Below are 26882 nucleotides of genomic sequence, written 5' to 3'. Positions count from 1 at the left end.
GAGCTCCTTTGTTGCAAGCTGTAGGGTAATGGCGCCTGACCACGTGGCGGCGGCCATTTTGTGGTTCTCTGCAGTATTCTCTAGCAGCTTCCCTCCGTTCTATATTTAACTCTAATGTATTGTGACAGAACTAATCATGGGTGAGGAAGCAAAGATTTTTGTCGGTGGCCTGAGCTTTGATACAGATGAAAAGAGCTTGGAATCTAACTTCTGCAAATACGGACCAATCTCAGAAGGTAAGCGACTGAAATATCGCCCTTGCTGCTTCTTGAGGCTGACAATTCTGCCTTTATTTGGGAGGGGGTTTATGTAGACATGTGAAGTTAAAAAAAACTGCAAGGAGGCAGGGTTTCTTGCACAAAATCCGGTGTATCCCTTAGTTACATAATTTCTCCAATGATTGAGTACCATTTTCTTATAAAAGCTTTTAGAGATGGTGCTATAAGGCTACATGCCTGGTGTATGGAAGATCACTGGAAGAGTGCTTGAGGGAAAAAAAGCAAAATAAAACCATTTTATTAGTAAGTTAACTTTGTAGGGCACTTTCTCACTAGTGTTTTTCCGGCATGGAGTTCTGTCCTAAGGGCTCAATACTGGAAAATAACTGACCAGTTTTATTCTAATCTGTTCAGCATGTCTTCAGTTCAGTCTTTGTCTTTTCACAATGGAGATAATACAACAGCATGCTGCGGTTTTATCTCCAGCAAAACTAGTCCGGCATTGCGATCTGCGCATGCTCAGACTGAATAAATGACGTATCAGTATCCTGATCCGATTGACAAATGCCCCAAGTTTGCATACGGTTTGATGGAACTGCCTGCTGAAATCATCTGCTGCAAGTGTGAAATAGTGATGTCCGGATCACGAACGAATTGTTCTTTTGAACCGATTCAGTTCACTGATCCGGAAGAGTCGATTCCTCTGACTGAGCTGATCCAAATGAAACGGCTCAGTCAGATTAGCATAGAGGCAGCAGCAGGCAGTGTAATAGGAGCCTACAGTGGACGCTAGCCCCGCCCTCTAACCAATCAGAGGCAGCCAGCACTGACTCACAGCACAGGGGGAGTGGAAGGGACTCAGAGAATCGTTTGAGTCTATTCGTTAAAAGAATCAAATGAGTCACTCATTTGATTCTTTGAGTTAAAAGAACCGTGAGTCACCGAGTCCCTGCCAGGCTTCCTGCTCTGCGGCTCCCTGTCTCCATAAGTCCGTCGGGGGGCATTAGTCTAGCACAGACATGCTCAACCTGCGGCCCTCCAGCTGTTGTAAAACTAGAACTCCCACAATGCCCTGCTGATAGCTGTAGGCTGTTCAGGAATGCTAGGAGTTGTAGTTTTGCAACAGCTGGAGGGCCGCAGGTTGAGCATCCCTGGTCTAGCATGTAGCGGAGCTGTGTGTGTGTACAGGGTGCATGCAGCAGTGTAGCATCATGCTACATGCACCCTGTACACACACAGCTCTGCTACATGCTGTAGCAGAGCAGGAAGTCTGGTAGGGACTCAGTGACACGATTCTTTTAACAATTATCTGAGTCCCTGCAATAACTATAGCCACTACATCAGTCTGCTCCACTGCATTCACTGCAGCAGAGCTGTGTTTGTCAGGAGCGAGTCCCTCCTGACACTTCAGTTCACTAGAGAGCCGCCTCAGCAAGTGAACTGAAGATTCAATGAGCTGAGCATGCGCATTGATCTTCAGTTCACTTGCTTCTGCCGGCTCAGGAAGTGAACCGAAGATCTGATTCATGAAAAAGATCCGAACTTCCCATCTCTAGTGTGAAAGTGCCCTTAATACACACTAATGAAATGGGTGGGGCCATGCAGTTGTGACAGCTTTGTTCCAGGCATCTGTGCTCCTGAGTCTGAAAGCCCACTCCTGCACTGATTAGTCAAATCAGAGACTTGACACCCCTTCCCCTCCTCCTTTTACCATGGGATTTCAGATCCAGGAGTGATGCAGTAGATTTCCGATCCTGCCTGTTAAGGCTGGGTGGGGCAAGTGACAGTGATGCATGGTCCTCCCTGTGTGCACTTAAGCTGCATAGGTATAACCACTTACAGGAGTGGATTTTACACAAATATCTAATACAGGGAACCAGTTATGTTAAAAAAAAAAAAATGTAACTTGTGATTCTTAGCTGACTTGTGGTGTTTTATATTTTTCTCTTTTTTTTCTTTTTTGTCCAGTGGTGGTTGTGAAGGACCGTGAGACACAGAGGTCCAGGGGCTTTGGGTTTGTCACATTTGAGAACACTGATGATGCAAAGGATGCAATGGAAGCAATGAATGGAAAGGTAAGATCTGTTAGTGAAGATGGTTCCCAGTACTTTACTTACTCTTCTGGTTATTACAGATGAGTACATGTTTAAGGTATTTTAAGCATTAATAGTGATTCTCTTATGTTACAAAGATTCTGTCACCTGGATTTTAGTGACAGCTTTTAATATCACCATCAGTCTGCTCGTTTTGAATTAAAATATACTATTACTACCCTAAGTGTTGTCCTGTCTAGAAATTTTTTATTAATATGGTAATTACCTGAGTAAGGGGCTCAGCCCAGCACCGCCCCACTGCTAATTTATTCACTCCTCATTGCCTGTTGGCACATGTGCAGTGAGGCAGATTCTAGGCGCTGACATGTGTATCCACGGCGCATGCGTGCGCATTCCGTGGATACACATGTCAGCGCCTGGAATCTGCCTCACTTAACATGCGCCAACAGGCAATGAGTGAATAAATAGCAGTGGGGCGGTGCTGGGCTCCAGGAGAAGGGTCGCAGCTGAGGGACAGCCCCTTGGATGCCTTACTCGGGTAATTACCATATTAATAAAAGCAATTTTCTAGACAAAGGACAACACTTAAAATAGTAATACTAGTATATTTTAATACAAAACGAGCAGACTGATGTGGTGATATTAAAAGCTCTGTCACTAAAATCCAGGTGACAGAATCCCTTTAAATACTTGTCACCACCTGGTTTCAAGAGTGCATAGCATTCGGCTATGCTGATTATGCATACCCTGTCACTGCTGAGCCTCTGCATAGGACACCTATAGAAATTGGCTTTCTGTAGGTAAGCCTTTACTACTGGCTGCGCCCAGGGTGGTAACTTATCTCTGCAACTCGCTGAACACTGCGAGTTGGGGACATGTATGGTTGCCACCATGGGTCTGCCAGTTTGTGGTCTGGTGTTGGCTAACGTCAAGGATGGCACCTGGAAGCATACAGACATTTAAAGAGGACCTTTCACCGATTCTTACCCTATGAACTAACTATACAGACATGTAGAGCGGCACCCGGGGATCTCACTGCACTTACTATTATCCCCGGGCGCCGCTCCGTTCTACCGTTATGCCCTCCGGTATCTCCGCTCACTAAGTTATGGTAGGCGGAGTCTGCCCTAGCGCTGGCCAATCGCAGCGCAGAGCTCACAGCCTGGGAGGTTATTTTCTCCCAGGCTGTGAGATCTGTAATGTGATTGGCCAGCGCTAGGGCAGACTCCGCCTACCATAACTTAGGGAACGGAGATACCGGAGGGCATAGCAGGAGAACGGAGCGGCGCCCGGGGATAATAGTAAGTGCAGAGAGATCCCCGGGCGCCGCTCCACATGTATGTATACTTAGTTCATAGGGTAAGATTCGGTGAAAGGTCCTCTTTAACTCCTCAGATGCTGTGGTTAATTGTGACACAGCATCTGAGCAGTGATATCCCAGGAGTGCTGCTCTCCTGCACTGAAATCAAGGGAGACTTTCAGTGGCCATGGCAACCTTGTGCCCTCAGAATCTGAGGTCTGCCACACCTATGTTACTATGGCTTCATGTCAGGAAAACATGGTGATTCCCTCTGACTGCAATGGTGATTCATTGCAGTCTATGGGAGAAGTGATGATGTTAAAATCTCCTAGGAGGATTAAACAAATGCCTCGTGGTGCCATGTTTGCATAGAGTTAATTTTAATCGTAGTATTCTGACGCGTTCTTCTTGGTTTCAGTCTGTTGATGGAAGACAGATCCGTGTAGATCAGGCTGGAAAGTCTTCAGGTGACAGACGTGGAGGTTATAGAGGAGGATCATCTGGAGGGCGAGGATTTTACCGTGGTGGTGGAGGCAGAGGACGTGGTATGTAATGCATTCTCATAAGATTGAGCTCTTTTGTATGTGTTGGACACAACTACCAACATGATGGTAAGCATGTTAAACTTTCTTGGCTAGGTGGAGACAGAGGCTATGGAGGAGGCAGCCGATTTGACAGCGGCAGCAGGAGTGGTGGTTATAGTGGTGGATCCAGAGACTACTATGGAAGGTAAGATAAGAACTAAAGGATCTCCACATTAAAGGGGTTGGTCGGCATAATTTATAAACCTGCTCTCCATAAGCTACAGGGCCTGTTTTGGTCACAGGAAGCTGTAGCCTCACTAGTCACATGTGCGTGGAGCATCTTAAAAAGTGAGGCATTTAACACTATGCTGCTTGCCACTTTTTTAGAATTATGCTGGACAACCCCCTTTATTACTGTATTTGATTCTATAGTAACATTTTGATTTCTATTTAAAGTCAAAGGAGTCAAAGTTATGGTGATCGTTCAGGGGGATCCTACAGAGACGGCTATGACAGCTACAGTAAGTAACTTCAAGACAGGGTTTGGGGTGTTCTTTTGGTCAATGGGCTAAATATCTTTCTGGCGGAGTGTACATATTTGGCTACTAGCCTTGTTCAGCCACCCACTTATTGAATATAGGGGCTGCCTGATATCTGATGCATATGTTCTTGGTGCTGTAGTAGTCAATCTGCATGGGGTGGGTTTAGACATGTAGTGTAGGGTTATAATGTTCTGACCTGTGCTTCAAGTGACATTACAACTGTGCCTGCTTCTTGTCCTCAGCTGCAAACAACTAAAACTCCTGACTCAAGATCATCCTTCCAGTGGCTGTATTTATAAAGATTTTTGGAGCTTCGCAGAACAGTTAATGTGTAGTCTTTTGAATTGTGTTCACTTTTTATACCAGTTTGTTAAATTCTCCTGACAGCCTCACTGGTAGTACATAGAACAGTTTTATTTCAGTTAAAACATTCAGACTATTTTTTGGTTCTAATGTTCTGGTTTTGCTGTTCTATTGGGCTGCTCAGATGGGAGCTCCTTGTTGCTACAAGTTGGCAGGTTCATGCCTCAGTGACAGACCAATTCCTGCTCAGGAAGAGTAGAGCTATTGCTTTAGCAGAACTGTTAATGTACAAGCTCTACTCTGCACCATGATCTGTTTTGATCACTTTACCTTCCACATATAGTGAAGGGACCGAGACCCTGGAATTATTTTTTTTTTTTCTGCACATAACTCTGAACGAATCCTTTAGTATAACAAGGTTGGGTACAGCGAGGGTGTGTTGTAAATGGCTGAACCTCCTTGATATATCTAAAGTGAACAAGAGAATTTCTTAATATCGCAAAGTTCTTGAAAATGTTTTATATATATATATCTATTTTTTTTTTTTTTTTACTGAACGAAATGCAACTATTGTAACCGATTGGCTAAACTGTTTCTACTTTAATTTGGCTTCACGAAGCCTATTAAAAGACCATCTGAAAAGAAACGCCGCTCTGGACATTTACCTTCTGCACAACACTGGCTAGGTAGAGGTCATACAGTTGTGTACTCAGCTGCTATTGCATTCTAGCTATATGAAGTTCTTTACAGCTTATCACAGTGGGTTAGTAACATGTCAATTCAGATTTATTTTCTTTACTTTTTTTTGTTCTTGGTCACTATGCTTTCATAAATCAGTGGTAGGTGTTTTTGATAAATGGCCCCCAGTAACCACTGACTTCATCTTGCTCTTAATAATCAGCACATATGTTGTCAGGAGCTTTATGGCATTGCTGCAGATACACTGCAATCCAAAGTTTTAGTGTGTACTGGAGAAATGCAGCCCCTCTCCCCATAGGCTTTTATGGGCTTCATGTAATCTCTTCAGTGAGCTGGCAGTCTCATCAAGACTGATTTAGCAGATAATGTCCTTAGGTGTTGAAAGGTGGAGTTGTTGCTCTCTAAGTTATATTGCCAAGTTTCTTATTCACGCATACTGTTGACTTGTGCAATGTTTGAAAGAACAGTGACCATTAAACAACTTATTTGTGGGGAGAATTATGAAGTTGCTTGGTAAACTTAATGGGAAATCTGTTCTCAGTGTGGTTTAATCTCTAGAACCCTCAGATCAGTGTCATGTATAGCACAAATGTCACTTAATTTTGTGATTCTGTAAACCTACTGCAGTCTTGACACTAGTCTAAGTGGTTGTCTGAAAATAAAATTTTCAGACCTGCCCCTGAATGCTGTAAAAGGAATGGCATACAGAAGTAGTTCAACTTGCTCTTGTGCTATCCTCTGCACTGGTTGTCTGATCTTCCTGCCAGTTTGGCTCATGAACATGTGTGCCCATGCTGCGTGCCTACAGTTTACAGATGTGGACCTGCTTACTTGAATGAGTCCACGATCCGCAAGATTGTCTGCACTGCAAAAAAATAAAGCATGTTCGATACTGCTCTGTATCCTGAGGATTGTGGACCCATTTTAAGTGAAGGGCACGCACACAGCCGGGGTGTCTATATTGTGAACCTGCTGTTTGCGTGCTGCAATATGGGCACAGGCCACACCTGTTCATGTGCATGAGCCCTTAGTCTGACAAATGCTGCTGTCAGATAGTGGATCAGAGTGATTCTTGGGTTCCATACTTGGCGAGCTTTCCATATCTGGTTGAACATTGCGCCTAAAGCTTCCAGAAAAGCTGCATTAGTAGGGTTCTTTTATGGACAAACACCCCACCCCGAACACACTGGAAACTGTCTTAAAAAAATTAAATAGAAAACCCAAGTTTGGGACTTGAACACCTGTGCATACATTTAGGTGCATATAGCTACTGAATGCTGCCTTTGCCTTCACTTAAACAGCAAATTAACTGACACCAGTTTCCTGGTGTGACAATTGAAATCTAATCCAGCATTCATCAGATGCTCTCCATTGGGTGGGTAGAATTATAAATGTTAGAACAATTCTGTTACCTTCTGAGAATCTCCTGCTAGAATACAGGACTCTGCAGTTTCCTTGAAGAAGTCAAGTGTTGTGCATCCTATGAAGCCTGGTGAAAGCTGCTCTTGGCTAGTTCCTTTGTGGAATTAGTCGGTATCTTGAGGTAACTCTTTTGCTCATGTCCACATACCTGTATATTGAGTTCATGTGCTTGTGAAACTTCCAATTGGCCTTAATGAAACTATCTGGTGCTACTGACTATATGGGAGTCTGTCTGGCCACTGCCTATTAGCCAGAACTTACTGGCAAACTGCTTGTTACTCTATTTTAACCCCCTCATGTCACTCTCCTTTTTACTGTCCCTTTCACTGTTGGGACCGCTGCAATCCAAATATAAATATTAGCCCATTTTTAAGAATGCATTAACCTTGCCTTGGTTGCCTTTGAAACTCAGACTTCATATCTGTTTTCTAGGATGAAGCAGGTGACCGATCATTTGAAATTACCTTTGGTTAGCTTCCTGGCTGTTTGGGATTTTGACAACTAATTTCCAGGTAGGTTATGTTCTAGGGTTCATGCTACCACACTATATAGACATGTATTTGGAGCCTTGTAATCATGTGAACTTAACAGCTTTTTTTTTTTTTTTTTTTTTTTTTCCCCTCTATCCATAGGTGCATCAGATGAGTTATTGTAAATAAAGTTTTATTTTCTTAAGAATCTGGCTTGCATTTTTACTATATAGCAGGAGACTAAAATGGGCAAGTTTGTGTGAATCGATAGAGGGGTCATACTACCCCCATGTATTTAGCCAAGGGGTGTATAAAAACTGCAGTAATTCAAATTAATGGTATGTAGGCATAAAGGGTTGCCATTTATGCAGGTGAACATTACTCTAGAACATGCTTAAATGGCAAGTTTAGATCATGCTAAACTCAACTACAGTTTTTAGCTTTAAAAAAACTAACATGACAACCAGCACTTCCTGGATAATCATCTCAAATCTGATGCGAGGGACAGAGGTGGTCATTTGCCAGGGCATGCTGGTGCAGTCAGGATGTTATTTGCCTTAATCATAATGTGTAGGCTACACAAGCAGTTAACTTATTAGTGCTGTGCATTCTCAGTCTATCAGCACCATAATTAACCCCACAATGAGCTGATCTGCACATGCAGGCTCAGAGAAAGGCAGAGTAATTAGACAGTGGGAGTTGAGCATCTGGAGGCAGTGACAGAAAACAGGACAGTTTTCAGGTGGTGCTGGTGGGCAGCAATTCATCATACCACTATCTTGACACCAGAATCTGGCCTTGTCTGGCACTGGCCTAAACTATCTTCTGATGTGATGCTTCCTGCAACCAGCACCACAGTTGGAAGAAAGCAGCAAAACATGCTCATTATTAGTGGGCCTCGTGTATGGATGTGTCGGACATGTTTTGGAGAATAAAATTCTTAATGCATGTACTGGCATTATTGTGACCTGGCAGCAGCTAGGTACACTTAAATCTGAGACCCTTACAGCTTGGTCTTTCTCTTTGCAGTATAAATATTCCTTCCTGGTTTTACATGGGTTTTTGTTAGGTTGTAGGGTTCAGCTACACAGATGCATGTAACCCTTCTGATGTGGCTCATTAGCCATAATTTCTCCTCCCCCCTCTCCCAAAATGCACTACATATTTAACTTATTTTTTTAACCCCTTAGGGACTCAGGATGTACCGGTACGTCCTAAGTTTAAAAGTAGATTGCGGCAGGGGTTAACCTCTCCCCGTCACACTAACGCCGATCGGCATCAGTGCGGCGGCTCCCTCAGGTCACACTAACGCCGATCAGTGTCATCTCGTGAGACCAGAGATTTGCTGTGAACACGCGCTCATTCACAGTGGCGCGCTGTTCGGAAGTTATACTACAGCCTGCCAGCAATGATCATTCGCTGGCAGGCTGTAGATGTTAAAATAATCGCATCAGAAAGGTATATCAGACGCTGTTTTAACAGCGTCCGATATACCTGGTGGTCCCTTTTTTGCTTGGATCGACCACCAGAGGACACGGGCAGCTCTGTAAGTAGCACCAATCACTACACTCCCCTGTCACTTATTAACCCCTGATCACCCCATATAGACTCCCTGATCACCCTCTGTCATTGATCACCCCCCTGTAAGGCTCCATTCAGACATCCATATGTGTTTTGCGGATCTGCATAACACGGACGCCGGCAATGTGCTTTCTGCATTTTGCGGATCCGCACATTGCCAGAACTATATAGAATATGCCTTTTCTTGTCCGCAATTGCGGACAAGAATAGGACATGTTCTATATTTTTGCAGAACGGAAGTGCAGATCCGCAATTCCGGATCCGAGCGGGACAAAATCCCGGATCCGCAATTCCATTCCGCAAAAACACTTGAGGGGCATGGCGTTCATAGAATTTTTTAATTTTTTTTTGCCTCAGTTAGCGGAAATTTTTTTTTTTTTCTTACAAAGTCTCATTCCACTAACTTGTGACAAAGAATAAAATCTCACATGAACTCACCATACACCTCACGGAATCCAAATGTGTAAAAATGCATTGTGAAATCCTAAAAGTACTCATTGCATCTTGGCTGCAAAAAAGTGTCACACGTGGTATCGCCATACTCAGAAGTAAGGCAATGCTTTTTGGGGTGTAGTTTTATGCTGGGTAAGAAATATCTCTGTAAATTGACAACTTTGTATAAAGTTATTTACAGAGATTTCTCACACAGTATGGGTATATGTAAAAATGCACCCCAAAACACATTGCCCTACTTCTCCTGAGTCCGGCGATACCACATGTGTGACACTTTTTTGCAGCCTAGGTGCGTGAAGGGGCTGCAAGTCTAACGAGTACCTTTAGGCTTTACAGGGTTGCTCACAATTTAGCCCCGCCCAAAATGCCAGAACAGTAAACACACCTCAATGACCCCATTTCGGAAAGTAGACACCCCAAGGTATTCACTGAGGGGCATAGTGAGTCCGTGGGAGATCATTTTGTATATTTATTTATTTTTTTGCCAGAAGTTAGCGGAAATGGAAACTTTTTTTCCTCAGTGTCATTTTCCACTAACTTGTGAAAAAAAATTAAATCTTACATTAACTCACCATGCCCCTCCGTGAATACTTTGGGGTGTCTTCTTTCTAAAATGGGGTCATTTGGGGGGTATTTATACTATCCTAGCATTCTAGCACCTCAAGAAACATGACAGGTGCTCAAAGTCAGAGCTGCTTCAAAATGCAGAAATTCACATTTTTGTACCATAGTTTGTAAACGCTATAACTTTTGCACAAACCAATAAATATACACTTATTGGATTTTTTTATCAAAGATATGTAGCACAATAAATTCTGACACAAACTTGTATAGAAATGTAATTATATTTGAACAATTTAACCAGAGAAAGTTAAACATACACTTTTACACTTTTTTTGAGAAAATTGCAGCCTATTTTGATATCGGGGAAAAAATGTCAGCAGCAATCAAATACCACCAAAAGAAAGCTGTATTTGTGAGAAGAAAAGGAGGTAAAATCCATTTGGGTGCCAAGTTGCATGACCAAGCAATAAACCGTTAAAGTTGTGAAGGCCTGGTTACTAGGGGGTGTAAACCTGTGGTTAATGGTTCAGCGGGCATCCTGTCACAACACCGGGGGGGGGGGTTGTCATGTGCCCTCCCCAGTATCATCAATCGCCGCAAACAGCAGGTCAATTGGGTCCCCATGCAGCACGATGTCTAAGGAAGGCATCGCGCTGCCTTTCGGTGACGAGTGAGATCCAGCCCCCTGGATCTCACAGGCCGGAAGCTGTAAGAGTAATACAGTTAAGGAAAGTGGGACAAAAAATAGTTTTCCTCCAAAAAGTAAAAATAAATGTCATTTTCCCCAAATAAAGCTAAAAAAATGGGGGGGGGGGGGGAGTATACATATTAGGTATCGCTGCGTCCGTATCGACCGGCTCTATAAACATATCACATAACCTAACCCCTCAGATGAACACCGTAAAAAATAAAAACTGCTTAGTAAACCATTTTTGTCACAAAAAGTACAACAGCAAGCGATCTAACGTCACCTCATCCCGCAAAAAATGAGCCCCTAGCTGAGACAATCGCCCGAAAAAAAAACTGGCTCAGAATATGGAGACACTAACATTTTTTTTTTTTTGTTTTAAAAAAAGCTGTTATGTATACTTTATTTATGCAAGTTTTACACATTTGGTATCGCCACGTTTGTATCGGCTCTTTAAAAATCACATGACCTAACCCCTCAGATTAACACTGTAAAAAATGCTAAATCATTTTTTTGTCACCTTACATCACAAAAAGTGTAACAGCAAGCGATCAGTCACACGCACCCCAAAATAGTGCCAATAAAACAGTTCTCATCCTGCAAAAATCAAACCCTACCCAAGGTAATCGCCCAAAAACTGAAAAAAAATTATGGCTCAGACTATGGAAACACAAACATGATTTTTTTTTGCTTCAAAAAAAGAAATCATTGTGTAAAACTTACATAAATAAAAAAATTTATACATATTGGGTATCGTCGCATCCGTGACAACCTGGTCTATAAAAATATCACATGATCTAAGGCTACTTTCACACTTGCGGCAGGACGGATCCGACAGGCTGTTCACCATGTCGGATCCGTCCTTCCGCTATTTCGCCGTGCTGCTGGACTATTATAGTCAATGGGGACGGAGCGGCGGAAAGGCGGATCCGACATGGTGAACAGGCTGTCGGATCCGTCCTGCCGCAAGTGTGAAAGTACCCTAACCGGTCAGATGAATGTTGTAAATAACAAAAAATATTTCTTGTTATCTTGCCTCACAAAAAGTGTAATATAGAGAAACCAAAAATCATATGTACCCTAAACTAGTACCAACAATACTGCCACCCTATCCCGTAGTTTCTAAAATGGGGCCACTTTTTTGGAGTTTCTACTCTAGGGGTGCATCAGGGGGGCTTCAAATGGGACATGGTGTCAAAAAAAAAAAGTCCAGCAAAATCTGCCTTCCAAAAACCGTATGGCATTCCTTTTCTTCTGCGCCCTGCCGTGTGCCGTACAGTAGTTTACAACCACATATGGGGTGTTTCTGTAAACTACAGAATCAGGGCCATAAATATTGAGTTTGGTGCTTTGTAACTGGAAAAAATGGATTAAAATGGAAAATCTGCCAAAAAAGTGAAATTTTGAAATTGTATATATTTTCCATTAATTCTTGTGGAACACCTAAAGGGTTTAACAACGTTTGTAAAATCGGTTTTGAATACCTTGAGGGGGGTAGTTAATAATCACTGGTCAGATTTGCAAAAAATGTCCGTAAGGTGAAATAGGGCTGAGTCCTTAAGGGGTTAATACTACCTGTAACTTATGTCTGTTTTTTAGTAACTACTATCTCCCCTGTAATTCTGGAATATCTGTTCAACCATTCCATTCTACCTTCTTACAGTGCTGGCTAACCTCCACCTGTGGTGAAACTACAATTCCCAGCATGCTCCATCTATTGAGTTCTGAGAACAGCCAAGCAAGTGTGCATTTTGGGAGTTAGTTTTGCCACAGCTGGATGTTTACCACAGTTCTAGAAGACGTGAATGGATTGTTTGTAGTAAAAGTTCAGTTAGGGATGTCCCTGTACAGATACTGGCAGCACTGATTGAATACGGTAAAATGGGAAGGGGCACACACTCAACTGTTAACACTCCCATGTGCATTCCATTCCCCCCAAAAAAGCGTGAATGAATTTCATAACCTGAAATGTACTGATCTCTAAATATTAATAACCACAAAAATTTTTAGAAGTGCTTAAAATAACTTTTTAAATAATAGGCCTTTTTATGATGACACATTCCCTGTAAAGGTGACCATACACTAGTAGTCTACAGTTAAAAGGGGTTTTCTGAGACTTAAGAATTGATTACCTATTCTTAGTATAGATTGTCGGTATCTGATTGATGGGGAGTCCATCTGTTCAGGGAGGCTAGCCCTGTGATATGTTCATTTGTCATGTGCACTTGGAGCACTCAGCCCCATAGAAGTGAATGGGGGGTGAGCGAGGTACCAAGCACATCTGCTATACAATGTATATATCCTCTGGGTAATTTGGTTCCCTTCCACACTCCAAAAGACGTATAACAGGGAACTTAGAAATGTGAGCCCCCAGTGGAGGGAGCGTGATGCTAATGTCTGTAAAGTGCTGCAGAAATGTCAGCACTATATAAGTAATTAAAATTACAGTGGAGCAGACATTTGTAGAATTATTCCATAGAGCTGTATCTCCACACAATCCTTTCTTTTCCCCTCACCCACAACTGCACCACGAGAGAGAAGATCTGCCCCCGAAGACTGGAAACCTGAAATACAAAAAGGTGGAGACTCCCCTCCAACTTCAGAATGCTTTTCTGTCTTTGGAGGGGAAGCCTGTAGCACATGCTTCTCTCCCCTTAGTTACCTGCGTCCCCGATCTTGTCACATGGCACAGTGGTGTGCGGTAGGGCCAGCAGAGGTGCGATGCTATCGTGCTATTAAAAGGCACTAGTAAGCATTGCCGGTGCGTCTGAACTGCCTGCCGGAATCAAACAACGCAAGCGTGAAAGTACACTAAGGAGCAGAGGCCTAGGAAAACGCAGGCTTCGAGTAATGTTTCCTCAGATTCAGAAGAGGGGGAAGATTTCCAATCCTTAGAGAATCTTTATTCAAACGACTTATCTTAGGCTAGTTTCACACTAGCGGCAGCGGAGTCCGGCGGGTAAACAGCCTGTCGGATCTGTCCTGCTAGTTCACGTGTGCCGCTGGACTGCCGCTCCGTCCCATATTGACTACAATGGGGGTGGAGTTCCGGCAGCAGCTCACAGTGAGAGGCAGTCGGACTAAAAGTACAGTACTTATAGTCCGTCTGCCTCGCCGTGCTGCCGCCAGAACTCCGTCCCAATTATAGTCAATGGGGACAGAGCAGCAGTCCGGGGGCACACGTGAACTAGCGGCAGGATAGATCCGACCGGCTTGTTCACCCGCCGGAACAGCCTGCCAGACTCCCCTGCCGCTAATGAGAAAGTACCCTTACTCTAATGGAAATTAAGGGAAGGAGATAGGAAGGCCCTTTTTTCTGATTGAGGATATAGATTGTTTATTAAAAGCGGTTAAATCAACTATGGCAGTAATGCCCAAATGCGGCCCGCGCAGTGACCGGACTTTATCAGGGGGCGCGCTACGAATGGCACAGGCAGCAAAGCGATGCTGCCTGTGCCTGCAATCTACCCACCCAGCGCCGCCTCCTAGCTAATTTATTCACTGCACTTGCCTCTGAAATTGAAGAGTAGCACCGTAATCTCGCACAGGCGCACTGGCAGAGGCATCAAAGTGCGCATGCACCTTCTTTCTGGCATCTGCCAGTGTGCCTGTGCGAGATCACGGCGCTTCTCTTCAATTTCACAGAGGCAAGTGCAGTGAATAAATTAGCTAGGAAGCGGCTCTGGGTGGGGGATCTGTGGACGACACTGAAGGGGATGTTGGGGTGGGAGTAGGGTTGGACGATATCAAAAATATTCCCACGATAACGATATTAAGAAATTTATCGCGATAACGATATATATCGCGATAAATGCCCATTTAGAAGAAAAAAACACTTGGGGCCACAAGGAGACATTATACTGTATGGGGGCAGCCACAAGGAGACGTTATACTGTATGGGGGCAGCCACAAGGAGACGTTATACTGTATGGGGGCAGCCACAAGGAGACATTATACTGTATGGGGGCAGCCACAAGGAGACATTATACTGTATGGGGTAGCCACAAGGAGACGTTACACTGTATGGGGGGGGGGGGGGGCACAAGGAGACGTTACACTGTATTGGGGGGGGGGGGGGGTGCACAAGGAGACGTTACACTGTATTGGGGGGGGGGGGGCACAAGGAGACGTTACACTGTATGGGGGCAGCCACAAGGAGACGTTACACTGTATGGGGGCAGCCACAAGGAGACGTTACACTGTATGGGGGCAGCTACAAGGAGACGTTATACTGTATGGGGGCAGCCACAAGGAGACATTACACTGTATGGGGGCAGACGGGCAGTTCCCCAGCCTCTGATCAGCCCCCCCCAGCCTCTCCCTCTTATCAGCCCCCTCTGGTAACCCCCCCCCCCCCCCTAGTATTAATCATTGGTGGCAGTGGCCACAGGGTCCCCCTCCCCATCATTGGTGGCAGTGCCCCTTCCCCCCAGTATTAATCATTGCTGGCAGTCGCCACCGGGTATCCCCCCCCCCCCATCATTGGTGGCAGTGGGCAGTGCACCCCCCCAGTATTAATCATTGGTGGCAGTGGCCACAGGGTCATCCCCCCATCATTGGTGGCAGTGGGCCCCCCCTCCTTCCCCAGTATTAATCATTGGAAGCCACAGGGTCTTCCCCCCGATCATCGGTGGCAGTCGGCCCCCCCTCCTCCCTCCCCAGAATTAATCATTGGAGGCCACAGGGTCGTCCCCCCATCATTGGTGGATGTGGGCAGTGCCCCCCTCCTCCCTCCCTCCCCAGTATTAATCATTGGAGGCCACAGGGTCGTCCCCCCATCATTGGTGGCAGTGGGACCCCCCTCCTCTCTCCCTCCCCAGTATTAATCATTGGAGGCCACAGGGTCGTCCTCCTCCTCCCCCCATCATTGGTGCCAGTTTGCAGTTCCGATCGGAGTCCCAGCAGTGTAATGCTGGGGCTCCGATCGGTTACCATGGTAGCCAGGACGCTACTGAAGCCCTGGCTGCCATGGTATGTTAGTGAGCAGCATTATACTCACGTGCGTCGTGGCCGCCGGTCGCTCCTTCTTCTGTCTGTGCGGCGCATTGCTAAGGCTTATAGCATTAGAAATGCGCCGCACAGACCTATGAGAAGAAGGCGCGCCCGGCGGCCACGACGCACGTGAGTATAATTCTGCTCACTAACATACCATGGCAGACAGGGCTTCAGTAGCGTCCTGGCTACCATGGTAACCGATCGGAGCCCCAGCATTACACTGCTGGGACTCCGATCGGAACTGCAAACTGCCACCAATGATGGGGGGAGGAGGAGGACGACGACCCTGTGGCCTCCAATGATTAATACTGGGGAGAGAGGAGGGGGGGCCCACTGCCACCAATGATGGGGGGACGACCCTGTGGCCTTCAATGATTAATACTGGGGAGGGAGGGAGGGAGGAGGGGGGCACTGCCCACATTCCCGGCACCCGACCTCTGAGAGGACGCTGTGATCACCTGAGGGGTTAATTGCGCGGATCACAGCGTCCTCTCAGAGGTCGGGTACAGGAAATGCGAGTGACAGAATTCCTTCCCTCCCCCACGCCGGCCGAACTGCTAAGAGCGCCGCCGCATGCGGCCAGCAGGTATCGGGGACATTTGCACGAGTAGAAGTACTCTGCAAATGTCCCGTATCGGTTCATGCTGGGGCGGGCGGCCGCAGATTTAGAAGCGGTCAGCGTACATGACCGCTCCTATGACGTCACGAAATACCGCGGTATTTACGAAACGGCGATATCGCCATATCGCCGTTTTTTTAATACCGCGGTATATCGTGATACCGGTATATCGCTCAACCCTAGGTGGGAGGTCCTGGAGGGGTGTTGGGGTGGGAGATAGGGGAGCCCATAATTTTCTTTGCTATGGAGCCCAGCCTAGCTACGCCCCTGATTGTTAAGATTGGGCCCTGCTGTAGGAGAAGCCGGCGGGAGATGAAAGGAGGAGGGGCCAGCTCCTGGTGGTGTCGGGCACACGGCGCAAGCATGGCGGTGGAGGATCTGACTGAAGCCTAAAGACCAGACATCAAGGTAGACCTGCAGAAGAAGGTGACAGCGCAGTATGTGATGTATACATGTGTGTAATGTATGTAGTGCAGTGTGTGATCATCACATACTGCACTACATACATTACACACATGTATATATCACATGCCCCCTCACAGTAATAATACCAAGATATGTGCCCTCTTCACAGACTTAATGCTCACACATGCCCCCTCACAGTAGTTATGCCCAGATATGTGCCCTCCTCACAGTAGTTATGCCCTGATATGTGCCCTCCTCACAGTAGTTATGCCCTGATATGTGCCCTCCTCACAGTAGTTATGCCAGATATGTGTTCTCTTCACAGACTTAATGCTCACACATGCCCCCTCACAGTAGTTATGCCCAGATATGTGCCCTCCTCACAGTAGTTATGCCCTGATATGTGCCCTCCTCACAGTAGTTATGCCCTGATATGTGCCCTCCTCACAGTAGTTATGCCAGATATGTGCCCTCTTCACAGTAGTAATGCTCACTTGTGCCCCTTCACAGTAGTTATGCCCTGATATGTACCCTCTTCACAGCTCACAGTAGTTATACCCTGATATGTGCCCTCCTCACAGTAGTTATACCCTGATATGTGCCCTCCTCACAGTAGTTATGCCCAGATATGTTCCCTCTTCACAGTAGTAATGCTCACACGTGCCCCCTATCAGCGTTTGCATTTCTTTCTGGCAAAGCTACCTGGTTCCGGCTCGCAAAATTTATACCAATTTTAGTACGGCCCTCAGACGAAAAATGGTTGGGCACCACTGAACTATGGGAATAGAAGATTCTAAGGAACCAAAATCAGTGCAGGATATAATGTTCAGCGGCCTTGAAACAAAATATATTTTCCGGTTCATAAAAATGTGTCGGCATGAGATTAAAAGGGGAATGGAAAATACCTAACGAGGGTTTATATTTCAAAAAATATAAAAAGAAAATATCCTTTTTCTGAAGAGGTTGCAGCTCCCTGGAATAAAGCACCTAAAATAGATGTAGCTATTTCCAAAATAGCTAAAAAGACATCCTTACCTTTTGAAGGCATGGGATCATTAAAAGTTCCCTTAGATAAAAAAGCTGAAGTTTTTTTTAAAGGGGGCTTGGGACTTCTTCCTTCAGACCTTCTATTGCCTCAACTTGTACTGCTCGTTCCTTAATAATCTGGTTGTCGGATCTAGAAGATCAATTAAAAAATAGATGTCCTAGGGAGGAAATTTTAGCAGGACTTCAAACTATTAAAAAAGCAGCAGATTTTCTTGGCGGATGCCTCGGCAGATGCAATTAAGTTAGCTGCTCGTTCCTCTGCTCTGACCAATTCTGCACGCAGGGCCTTATGGCTGAAAAACTGGAGTGGGGATCTGCAGTAAAAAAAAAAGGCTTTGTGCGATGCCCTGTGAAGGAGAATATCTTTTTGGTTCATCATTGGATGAGTTGTTAGAGAAAGCAGCGGACAAAAAAGAAATTTCCTGTACAAAATTTATTTTCCTCCAGAGGAAGATAGTCGGTCCACCTGGATAGAAGAGAAATCTATAGTATCAGAAGTTCTAAACCTAAAGGAGAAAATTTTATTGATACCTGCACCAAATTGTCAGGAAGGAGAAGGTTTTTTTTTTACTCTCCTCTGTTTCTAGTCAAAAAACCAGACGGGTCTTACAGAGCCATTATAAATTTGAAAAAGCTAAATCGGTTCTTGCTGGTAATAGCTCCATTTTGGCCCAAGAGACCATGGTACACTTGGTTAAGGAAGGTGTCAGTGACGGATCCATGGGTTCTCCCACGACCTTCTTTCTCAGGGGCCGATGTTTCACCCTCAGGTAGACAGTCTCCATCTGACGGCCTGGAACTTGAAAGGCAGTTTTTAGCTAGAAGAGGTTTTTCTGATCAATTAATAAATACTTTCTTGAAAAGTAGGAAGAAAGTCACCGTTTCCATCTATGCTAGAGTCTAGAATATTTTTTTGTCATTTGCAGGGTAACACTTTACAGACCTCCCATGTCCGGCTCCAGTTACTAAGATCTTGGAGTTTCTTCGGATTGCAGCAAATGCATGATTATTTAAATAAGTTACTAAAACAGCTTTGAAATTGTCACCAAGAGTATCTCCTTGGGACTTAAATCTTGTTCTGAGTACCCTTACTAAACCTCCTTTTGAACCTATTGAGCAAATTCCAATTAAGATATTGTCTCTTAAATTGTGTCTGTTAGTGGCTCTTACCTCGGCTCGTAGAATTAGTGAGTTCAGGCTATCTATATTAATGCACCTTACATTACCATTTTAGATGATAGGGTTGTTATCAGACCTGACCCTGCATTTGTTCCAAAAGTGGCCACTAGGTTTCATAGGTCTCAGGAGATTATCCTTCCATCTTTCTTTGAGAATCCAACCTCAGAGGAAGAAGAAAAGGCTTTCCATTGTCTAGATGTTAGGAAATATTTATTCTTTTTCGGGGAAAGAATAAGGATCAGCAAGCATCTAAAAAACCTTGGCAAGATGGATTACTTCCGCAGTATCCCTGGCCTATTCATCTTCTGGAAATGAACCTCCAAAAGGCCTTGACGCTCATTCTACTACGGTAGGGCAATCTCTACCTCTTGGGCGGAAAAAGCTGCTGTCTCTATCAAGGATATCTGTAAAGCAGCGGCGGTCTGGTCTTCACCTTTTACCTTTTTCAATCACTATCGTCTGCAGTTGAATTCACCTTCTGATTTATCTTTTGATTCTAAGGTGCTTTCAGCTATTATCCCACTCTAAGAGTTTCTTGGTTATCACTCGTGGTGCTGTCGTGGCTGAGGAAAAAAATGAAAATGACTCTTACCGGTAATTGGATTTTCCTGAACCCACGACAGCACCCATATTTCCCTTTTTTTTGGTGATGGGGTTATTATTCACGGGTGTTGCAGCAAAAAAAAAAAAAAAAAAGAGATATGTATACACTGAACAAAAATATAAACGCAACACTTTCTGTTTTGCTCCCATTTTGCATGAGCTGAACTAAAAGATCTGAAACATTTTCTACATACACAAAAGACTCATTACGCTCAAATATTGTTCACAAATCTGTCTAAATCTGTGTGAGCACTTCTCCTTTGCTGAGATAATCCATCCCACCTCACAGGTGTGGCATATCAAGGTGCTGATTAGACAGCATTAATATTGCACAGGTGTACTTTAGACTGTTCACAATAAAAGGCCACTTAGAAATGTGCAGTTTTGCCTTACAGTATCTGGTGTGGCCACCATTTGCCTCACACAGTGCAACACATCTCCGTCGTGTGCAAGAGGCCTTAAAGGGAGTCTGAAACCTACGTAACATGTTTTAAACTGTAGTGTTTTCAAATGACCCACTGGACCCAGGAGGTCAAATATGCAATTCCAATAGTCAACGACTATATTTCCTGTTTCTCGTCATATTAAAATATAACTTTTATTTAACTTTATTAAATAGACATTGCCTAAAGGACAAAAAACAAAGTGAAAAGTTAAAAATACATATGGAGGGCAACAAGTGTTGGGGCTATGGGTGCAGATGTCTCTGCTTTACAATAAGTCAGGTGATATTAATGCATATCTCTCTGACGATGGGGTGCAGATAGTGTGTAGTATCCTGTGTCTGCAGTGTCAACCGACACTAGGCACTCTGTAGATGAACTGCACTCTATTAGTTTGTAACCCTGCCTAAAGTGCTATCGATATAATGTGTCTAGTCAGTGCTAGATCACTAATGATGGCTACCATCAGCCGCACTTCAATTTTCCGGCACTGCCCCTATAGTATACACATGTATGCAGCGTCTGCAGTCCGCCTAATATCTATTGGTGCCTTAACCCTGCCATCATTTTTAAAAATTATCTAAAGATGCAGCTCCCCCGACATGTTTCACCGCGAGATGCGGCGTCTTCAGAGGAAAAGGAGCTACTATCAACACGAGCGTTACACTTGAAAGGTCTTTTATATCTACAGGGCGGATCTCGCCCTGTGGTAACCTATGAAGTTTTGAAGTTATGAAATTTCCGGCCAATCCAGTCCACTTGTTCAGTGACGATGTGCTAGTTTCAGACGAATCAAATTGTCACTTACGCGCTTGCGTCCGATACTTTGTTATTTTCCGGTCACAATGATAGGGTACGCATGCGTCCACACTTCAGGTTTGTCACATTTCTATCTCCGGAGGGCAAATGCGCATGCTCCGGGACTTAAAAACGTCATTTCAGGCTCCAAATGATTATGTGCGCATGCGTCGGGACTTCCGATTTTTCTCCATCCCGAAAGAACCAATGCGCATGCGTGGACACGTAGAATATTTGTATCCAGGGTTTTTAAGTGAGATCTGTAGATACGCATGCGTCCATACTTAGGGCATTATTTCAAAATCTAGGAAACTATATGCGCATGCGTTAAAACTTCGAATTTTTCCGTCCCAAGATCGACAGAACGCATGCGTGGACACTTAGAATATTTCTATCCAGGACTCTTACTAAAACCTACAGAAGCGCATGCGTCGGTACTTGGAGCATTACTTCAGGCTCCAGATGATTGTGTGCGTATACATCGGGACTTCAGATTTTTTTTCTGTCCTGAGTCGCCATCCCGCATGTGCGGACACTTAGAGTATTTCTATTCAGAACCTTCACTTGGACCTAAAAGGCATTACTTGATGGAGTATTCGCGCATGCGCCCGGATGTTTTAAACTGATTACATAGCTCTGTGGGAGGCAGGTACATAACACCTGGCTTTAGCTTTTCAGTCTCCAAAGTGCCAAAAACTAAGTTTTAACCACCTCAGCTCCCTTAGCTTATTTTATTTTTATTTATTTTTTCTTACAAAGTCTCATATTCCACTAACTTGTGACAAAAAATAAAATTTTACAAGAACTCACCATACCCCTTACGGAATATCTTGAGGTGTCTTCTTTCCAAAATGGGGTCACTTGTGGGGTATTTATACTGCCCTGGCATTTTAGGGGCCCTAAAGCGTGAGAAGTAGTTTGGAATCCAAATGCGTAAAAAATGCCCTGTGAAATCGTAAAGATGCTCATTGGAATTTGGGCCCCTTTGCGCATCACATGTGTGACACTTTTTTGCAACCTAGGTGCGCAAAGGGGCTCAAATTCCAATGAGTACCTTTTAGGAGGGCATTTTTAGACATTTATATTCCAGACTTCTTTGCACGCTTTAGGGCCCCTAAAATGCCAGGGCAGTATAAATACCCCACATGTGACCCCATTTTGGAAAGAAGACACCCCAGGGTATTCTGTGAGGGGCATGGCGAGTTCATAGAAGATTTTTTTTTTTTGGCACAAGTTAGCGAAAAATGTTTTTTTTTTTTTTTTTTTTCAAAGTCTCCCTTTCCGCTAACTTGTGACAAAAAATTTAATTTTACATGAACTCGCCATGCCCCTCACAAAATACCTTAGGGTGTCTTCTATCCAAAATGGGGTCACATGTTGGGTATTTATACTGCCCTGGCATTTTAGGGGCCCTAAAGCGTGAGAAGAAGTCTGGAATCTAAATGTCTAAAAATTTTTACGCATTTGGATTCCGTGAGGGGTATGGTGAGTTCATGTGAGATTTTATTTTTTGTCACAAGTTAGTGGAATATGAGACTTTGTAAAAATAAAAAAAAATAAAAAAAATCTATGAACTCGCCATGCGGCGCTCAAAAGTGATCTTTTTATAGTGCCGCAGCGATTTTACTGTGTTTTTGCAGTGATCAGAAGAAAAAAAATTCTGTCACTGCGGTGGGGCGGACTGAACGCAAGTGTGCACACAAGATCAGGCCTGATCGGGCGAACACTGCGTTTTTTGTAGAGCCTACAGAACATGTCCTATTCTTGTCCTCAATTGCGGACAAGATGAGGCATTTTCTATATAGTTCTGGCAATGTGCGGATCCGCAAAATGCGGAAAGCACTTTGCCGGTGTCAGTGTTTTGCGGATCCACGGATCCGCAAAACACATACGGACGTCTGAATGGAGCCTTACAGGGGGGTGATCAGGGGTTAATAAGGGGTTATTAAGTGACAGGGGGGGGTGTGGTGTTTGGTGCTACTTACAGAGCTGCCTGTGTCCTCTGGTGGTCGATCCAAGCAAAAGGGACCACCAGGTAGCAGGTAAATCAGACGCCGTTAACAAAACAGCGTCTGATATACCTTTCAAGGGTTAAAAAAATCGCATCTACAGCCTGCCAGCGAATGATCGCCGCTGGCAGGCTGTAGATCCACTCGTTTACCTTCCGATCCTGTGTGCGCGCGTTCACAGGAAATCTCGCCTCTAGCCAGATGGCGCGTCCAGGAGGAACAGACCGACCGCCCACAGGACGCAATCCTGGGTTAGGCGGTCTGGTAGTGGTTAAATATATTCAAATTACCTATCGCAAGTGTCCAGTTGTGGCAAGTGTGCTGCAAGTGCCTAGTGCTCCCCTCCTTACTTGTGCCTGACTCCTCCCCTCTGTATCGTCCGGCCAGCCCTGTATCATTGCAGCGCATTTTTGTCTTTATTCATAATACAGGTCCTGTGCGTTTGACCGCCTGGCCTGGACGTGCGCAGTACATTGCCCACTGTGGGCAGAGACATATGCAGTGCGCATGCGCCGGTTACTGGTTATCTAGAACTGGGATTCTCGATTTGACTGGATGATAATAAGGCCCCTTTCACACGAGCGAGTATTCTGCACGAGTGCAATATGTGATGCAATCGCATTGTGCCCGCACAGAATCTGGACCCATTCATTTCAATGGGGCTGTGTATATGAGCGTTGGTTTTCACACTTCACTTGTGCATTGCATGAAAATCGCAGCATGTTCTATATTCTGTTTTTCACGCAACGCTGGCCCCATAGAAGTGAATGAGACTGCTTGAAAGTTGCATCCGCAAGCAAGTGCGGATGCGATGCGTTTTTCACGGATGGTTGCTAAGAGATGTTTGTATACTTTCAGTTTTTTATCACGCTCATGCAAAACGCATTAAATCGCATTGCACATGTGCGATAAAAACTGAGCAACTGAACGCGATCGCATGCAAAACTGAGAGACCTTGCTTGCGAAATTGCGCATTTTTCACTGAACGCATCCGGACCTAATCCGCTCACGCTCGTCTGCAAGGGGCCTAAGGTTTTTTTTTGTTCACTGGGGAGTGTGTACATCTGATACATGTCCTTTCCAAACTATATAAATCCAGGAAAATACGGTACATTGTTCCTGGAAATTAAGAAGAATAAATTAATTAAGAGGCTGCACGTCAGAGGATGCCGTATCCAAGAAAAATCCATAGAAAAATGTGTCTGTAAGGTGAGTCTTCTTGCCAACCTATACACATTCAATAAAGTATTGTAAATTTCAGTGTTTTAAAGGGACAAAATTGAGTGCTTTAGCCAAAATATTGATCTGATCAACTGACAAATTTTTCACTTCACAGGTGTGCCCTGTCAGGTTTAATAAGTGGGATTTCTTGCCTTATAAATGGGGTTGGGACCATCAGTTGCGTTGAGGAGAAGTCAGGTGGATACACAGCTGATAGTCCTACTAAATAGACTGTTAGAATTTGTATTATGGCAAGAAAAAAGCAGCTAAGTAAAGAAAAACGAGTGGCCATCATTACTTTAAGAAACGAAGGTCAGTCAGTCAGCCGAAAAATTGGGAAAACTTTGAAAGTAAAGGCTATTTGACCATGAAGGAGAGTGATGGGGTGCTGCGCCAGATGACCTGGCCTCCACAGTCACCGGATCTGAACCCAATTGAGATGGTTTGGGGTGAGTTGGACCACAGAGTGAAGGCAAAAGGGCCAACAAGTGCTAAGCATCTCTGGGAACTCCTTCAAGACTGTTGGAAGACCATTTCAGGGGACTACCTCTTGAAGATCATCAAGAGAATGCCAAGAGTGTGCAAAGCAGTAATCAAAGCACAAGGTGGCTACTTTGAAGAACCTAGAATATGACATATTTTCAGTTGTTTCACACTTGTTTGTTATGTATATAACATGTGTTAATTCATAGTTTTGATGCCTTCATAGTCATGAAAATAAAGAAAACTCTTTGAATGAGAAGGCGTGTCCAAACTTTTGGTCTGTACTGTATATATATTGATAGTAATATTCTTCGCCAAGTGAAGTGATATATTCCCACAGGAAAGACTTGTTCCAAGTTCTTCCCATTTAAGGTATAATAGCTTTGATCATAGATCCCTGTTGTTTGTCTTAATAGTCTTACCAAAGTCATATGTGTGAAAATAGTCCAGGATGGGGCGAAAGGATACAGTTATCTCTTCTAAGTTATATCCTTGAATGGATTTGCCCATTCTTGAAGTCATGTGATGTGTAGTTGGTTAGAAGGGGGGCGAAATGTACACTGCTCAAAAAAATAAAGGGAACACTTAAACAACACAATGTAACTCCAAGTCAATCACACTTCTGTGAAATCAAACTGTCCACTTAGGAAGCAACACTGAGTGACAATCAATTTCACATGCTGTTGTGCAAATGGGATAGACAACAGGTGGAAATTATAGGCAATTAGCAAGACCCCCCCCCCCCCCCCCCCCCCAATAAAGGAGTGGTTCTGCAGATGGTGACCACAGACCACTTCTCAGTTCCTATGTTTCCTGGCTGATGTTTTGGTCACTTTTGAATGCTGGCGGTGCTTTCACTCTAGTGGTAGCATGAGACGGAGTCTACAACCCACACAAGTGGCTCAGGTAGTGCAGCTTATCCAGGATGGCACATCAATGCGAGCTGTGGCAAGAAGGTTTGCTGTGTCTGTCAGCGTAGTGGCCAGAGCATGGAGGCGCTACCAGGAGACAGGCCAGTACATCAGGAGACGTGGAGGAGGCCGTAGGAGGGCAACAACCCAGCAGCAGGACCGCTACCTCCGCCTTTGTGCAAGGAGGAACAGGAGGAGCACTGCCAGAGCCCTGCAAAATGACCTCCAGCAGGCCACAAATGTGCATGTGTCTGCTCAAACGGTCAGAAACAGACTCCATGAGGGTGATATGAGGGCCCGACGTCCACAGGTGGGGGTTGTGCTTACAGCCCAACACCGTGCAGGATGTTTGGCATTTGCCAGAGAACACCAAGATTGGCAAATTCCCAACTGGCGCCCTGTGCTCTTCAAAGATGAAAGCAGGTTCACACTGAGCACATGTGACAGTCTGGAGACGCCGTGGAGAACGTTTTGCTGCCTGCAACATCCTCCAGCATGATTGGTTTGGCATTGGGTCAGTAATGGTGTGGGGTGGCATTTCTTTGGAGGGCCGCACAGCCCTCCATGTGCTCTCCAGAGGTAGCCTGACTGCCATTAGGTACCGAGATGAGATCCTCAGACCCCTTGTGAGACCATATGCTGGTGCGGTTGGCCCTGGGTTCCTCCTAATGCAAGACAATGCTAGACCTCATGTGGCTGAAGTGTGTCAGCAGTTCCTGCAAGACGAAGGCATTGATGCTATGGACCCATTCCCCAGTAAGGGCTATTTGACCATGAAGGAGAGTGATGCGGTGCTGCGCCAGATGACCTGGCCTCCACAGTCACCGGACCTGAACCCAATCGAGATGGTTTGGGGTGAGCTGGACCGCAGAGTGAAGGCAAAAGGGCCAACAAGTGCTAAGCATCTCTGGGAACTCCTTCAAGACTGTTGGAAGACCATTTCAGGGGACTACCTCTTGAAGCTCATCAAGAGAATGCCAAGAGTGTGCAAAGCAGTAATCAAAGCAAAAGGTGGCTACTTTGAAGAACCTAGAATATGACACATTTTCAGTTGTTTCACACTTGTTTGTTATGTAAATAATTCCACATGTGTTAATTCACAGTTTTGATGCCTTTATAGTCATGAAAATAAAGAAAACTCTTTGAATGAGAAGGGGTGTCCAAACTTTTGGTCTGTACAAACAGACCCCTGGATCTCTTAGAGCTTATAGAGGAAGATGGATGTAGGACACCTCCGTCTACCTCTCAGTCGTTGGAGTCTGGCTGGAAAGAGCTCTGTGGTTTGTGGGACCTTTGCCTCCTGACCGTGGACCAACCGGTCGGAATCTTGATAGCAGGTGAGTCGGGTACA

General features: G+C 44.8%; 1 protein-coding gene and 1 long non-coding RNA gene across 3 annotated transcripts in view; one reads left to right on the top strand and one right to left on the bottom strand.

Annotated features, from left to right (window-relative positions):
* The window catches only part of LOC120989453, a 113343-nt gene that overhangs the window by 448 nt on the left and 86013 nt on the right, over positions 1–26882 (bottom strand). The window lies entirely within an intron of this gene.
* LOC120989452 (cold-inducible RNA-binding protein B-like) lies at positions 129–7740 on the top strand. Of its 2 annotated transcripts, XM_040417560.1 has the most exons (7): positions 129–236; positions 2187–2293; positions 3991–4117; positions 4211–4301; positions 4553–4617; positions 7495–7574; positions 7695–7740. In XM_040417560.1, exons 1-6 carry the CDS (start codon positions 137–139, stop codon positions 7497–7499), a joined length of 495 nt encoding a protein of 164 aa, XP_040273494.1. In that variant the 5' UTR covers positions 129–136; the 3' UTR covers positions 7500–7574; positions 7695–7740. The 2 variants fall into 2 exon arrangements, with proteins under 2 accessions (XP_040273494.1, XP_040273493.1); XM_040417559.1 differs by lacking the exons at positions 7495–7574; positions 7695–7740 and adding an exon at positions 4881–5526.

Source organism: Bufo bufo, chromosome 2, assembly GCF_905171765.1.
Source record: "Bufo bufo chromosome 2, aBufBuf1.1, whole genome shotgun sequence".
In the NCBI taxonomy this organism is placed as follows: domain Eukaryota; kingdom Metazoa; phylum Chordata; class Amphibia; order Anura; family Bufonidae; genus Bufo; species Bufo bufo.
The sequence above is the reverse complement of the archived record's forward strand: the minus strand, read 5'-3'. Positions and strand labels throughout refer to the sequence as shown.

What these genes read in the sequence shown, in the direction of transcription:
- LOC120989452 (XM_040417559.1), top strand. Translation starts at nt 137, where the DNA reads ATGGGTGAGGAAGCAAAGATTTTTGTCGGTGGCCTGAGCTTTGATACA. An exon ending in TGGTGGAGGCAGAGGACGTG is followed by an intron (nt 4,118 to 4,210) that starts GTATGTAATGCA and finishes TTTCTTGGCTAG; the next exon opens with GTGGAGACAGAGGCTATGGA. An exon ending in TCCAGAGACTACTATGGAAG is followed by an intron (nt 4,302 to 4,552) that starts GTAAGATAAGAA and finishes TTCTATTTAAAG; the next exon opens with TCAAAGGAGTCAAAGTTATG.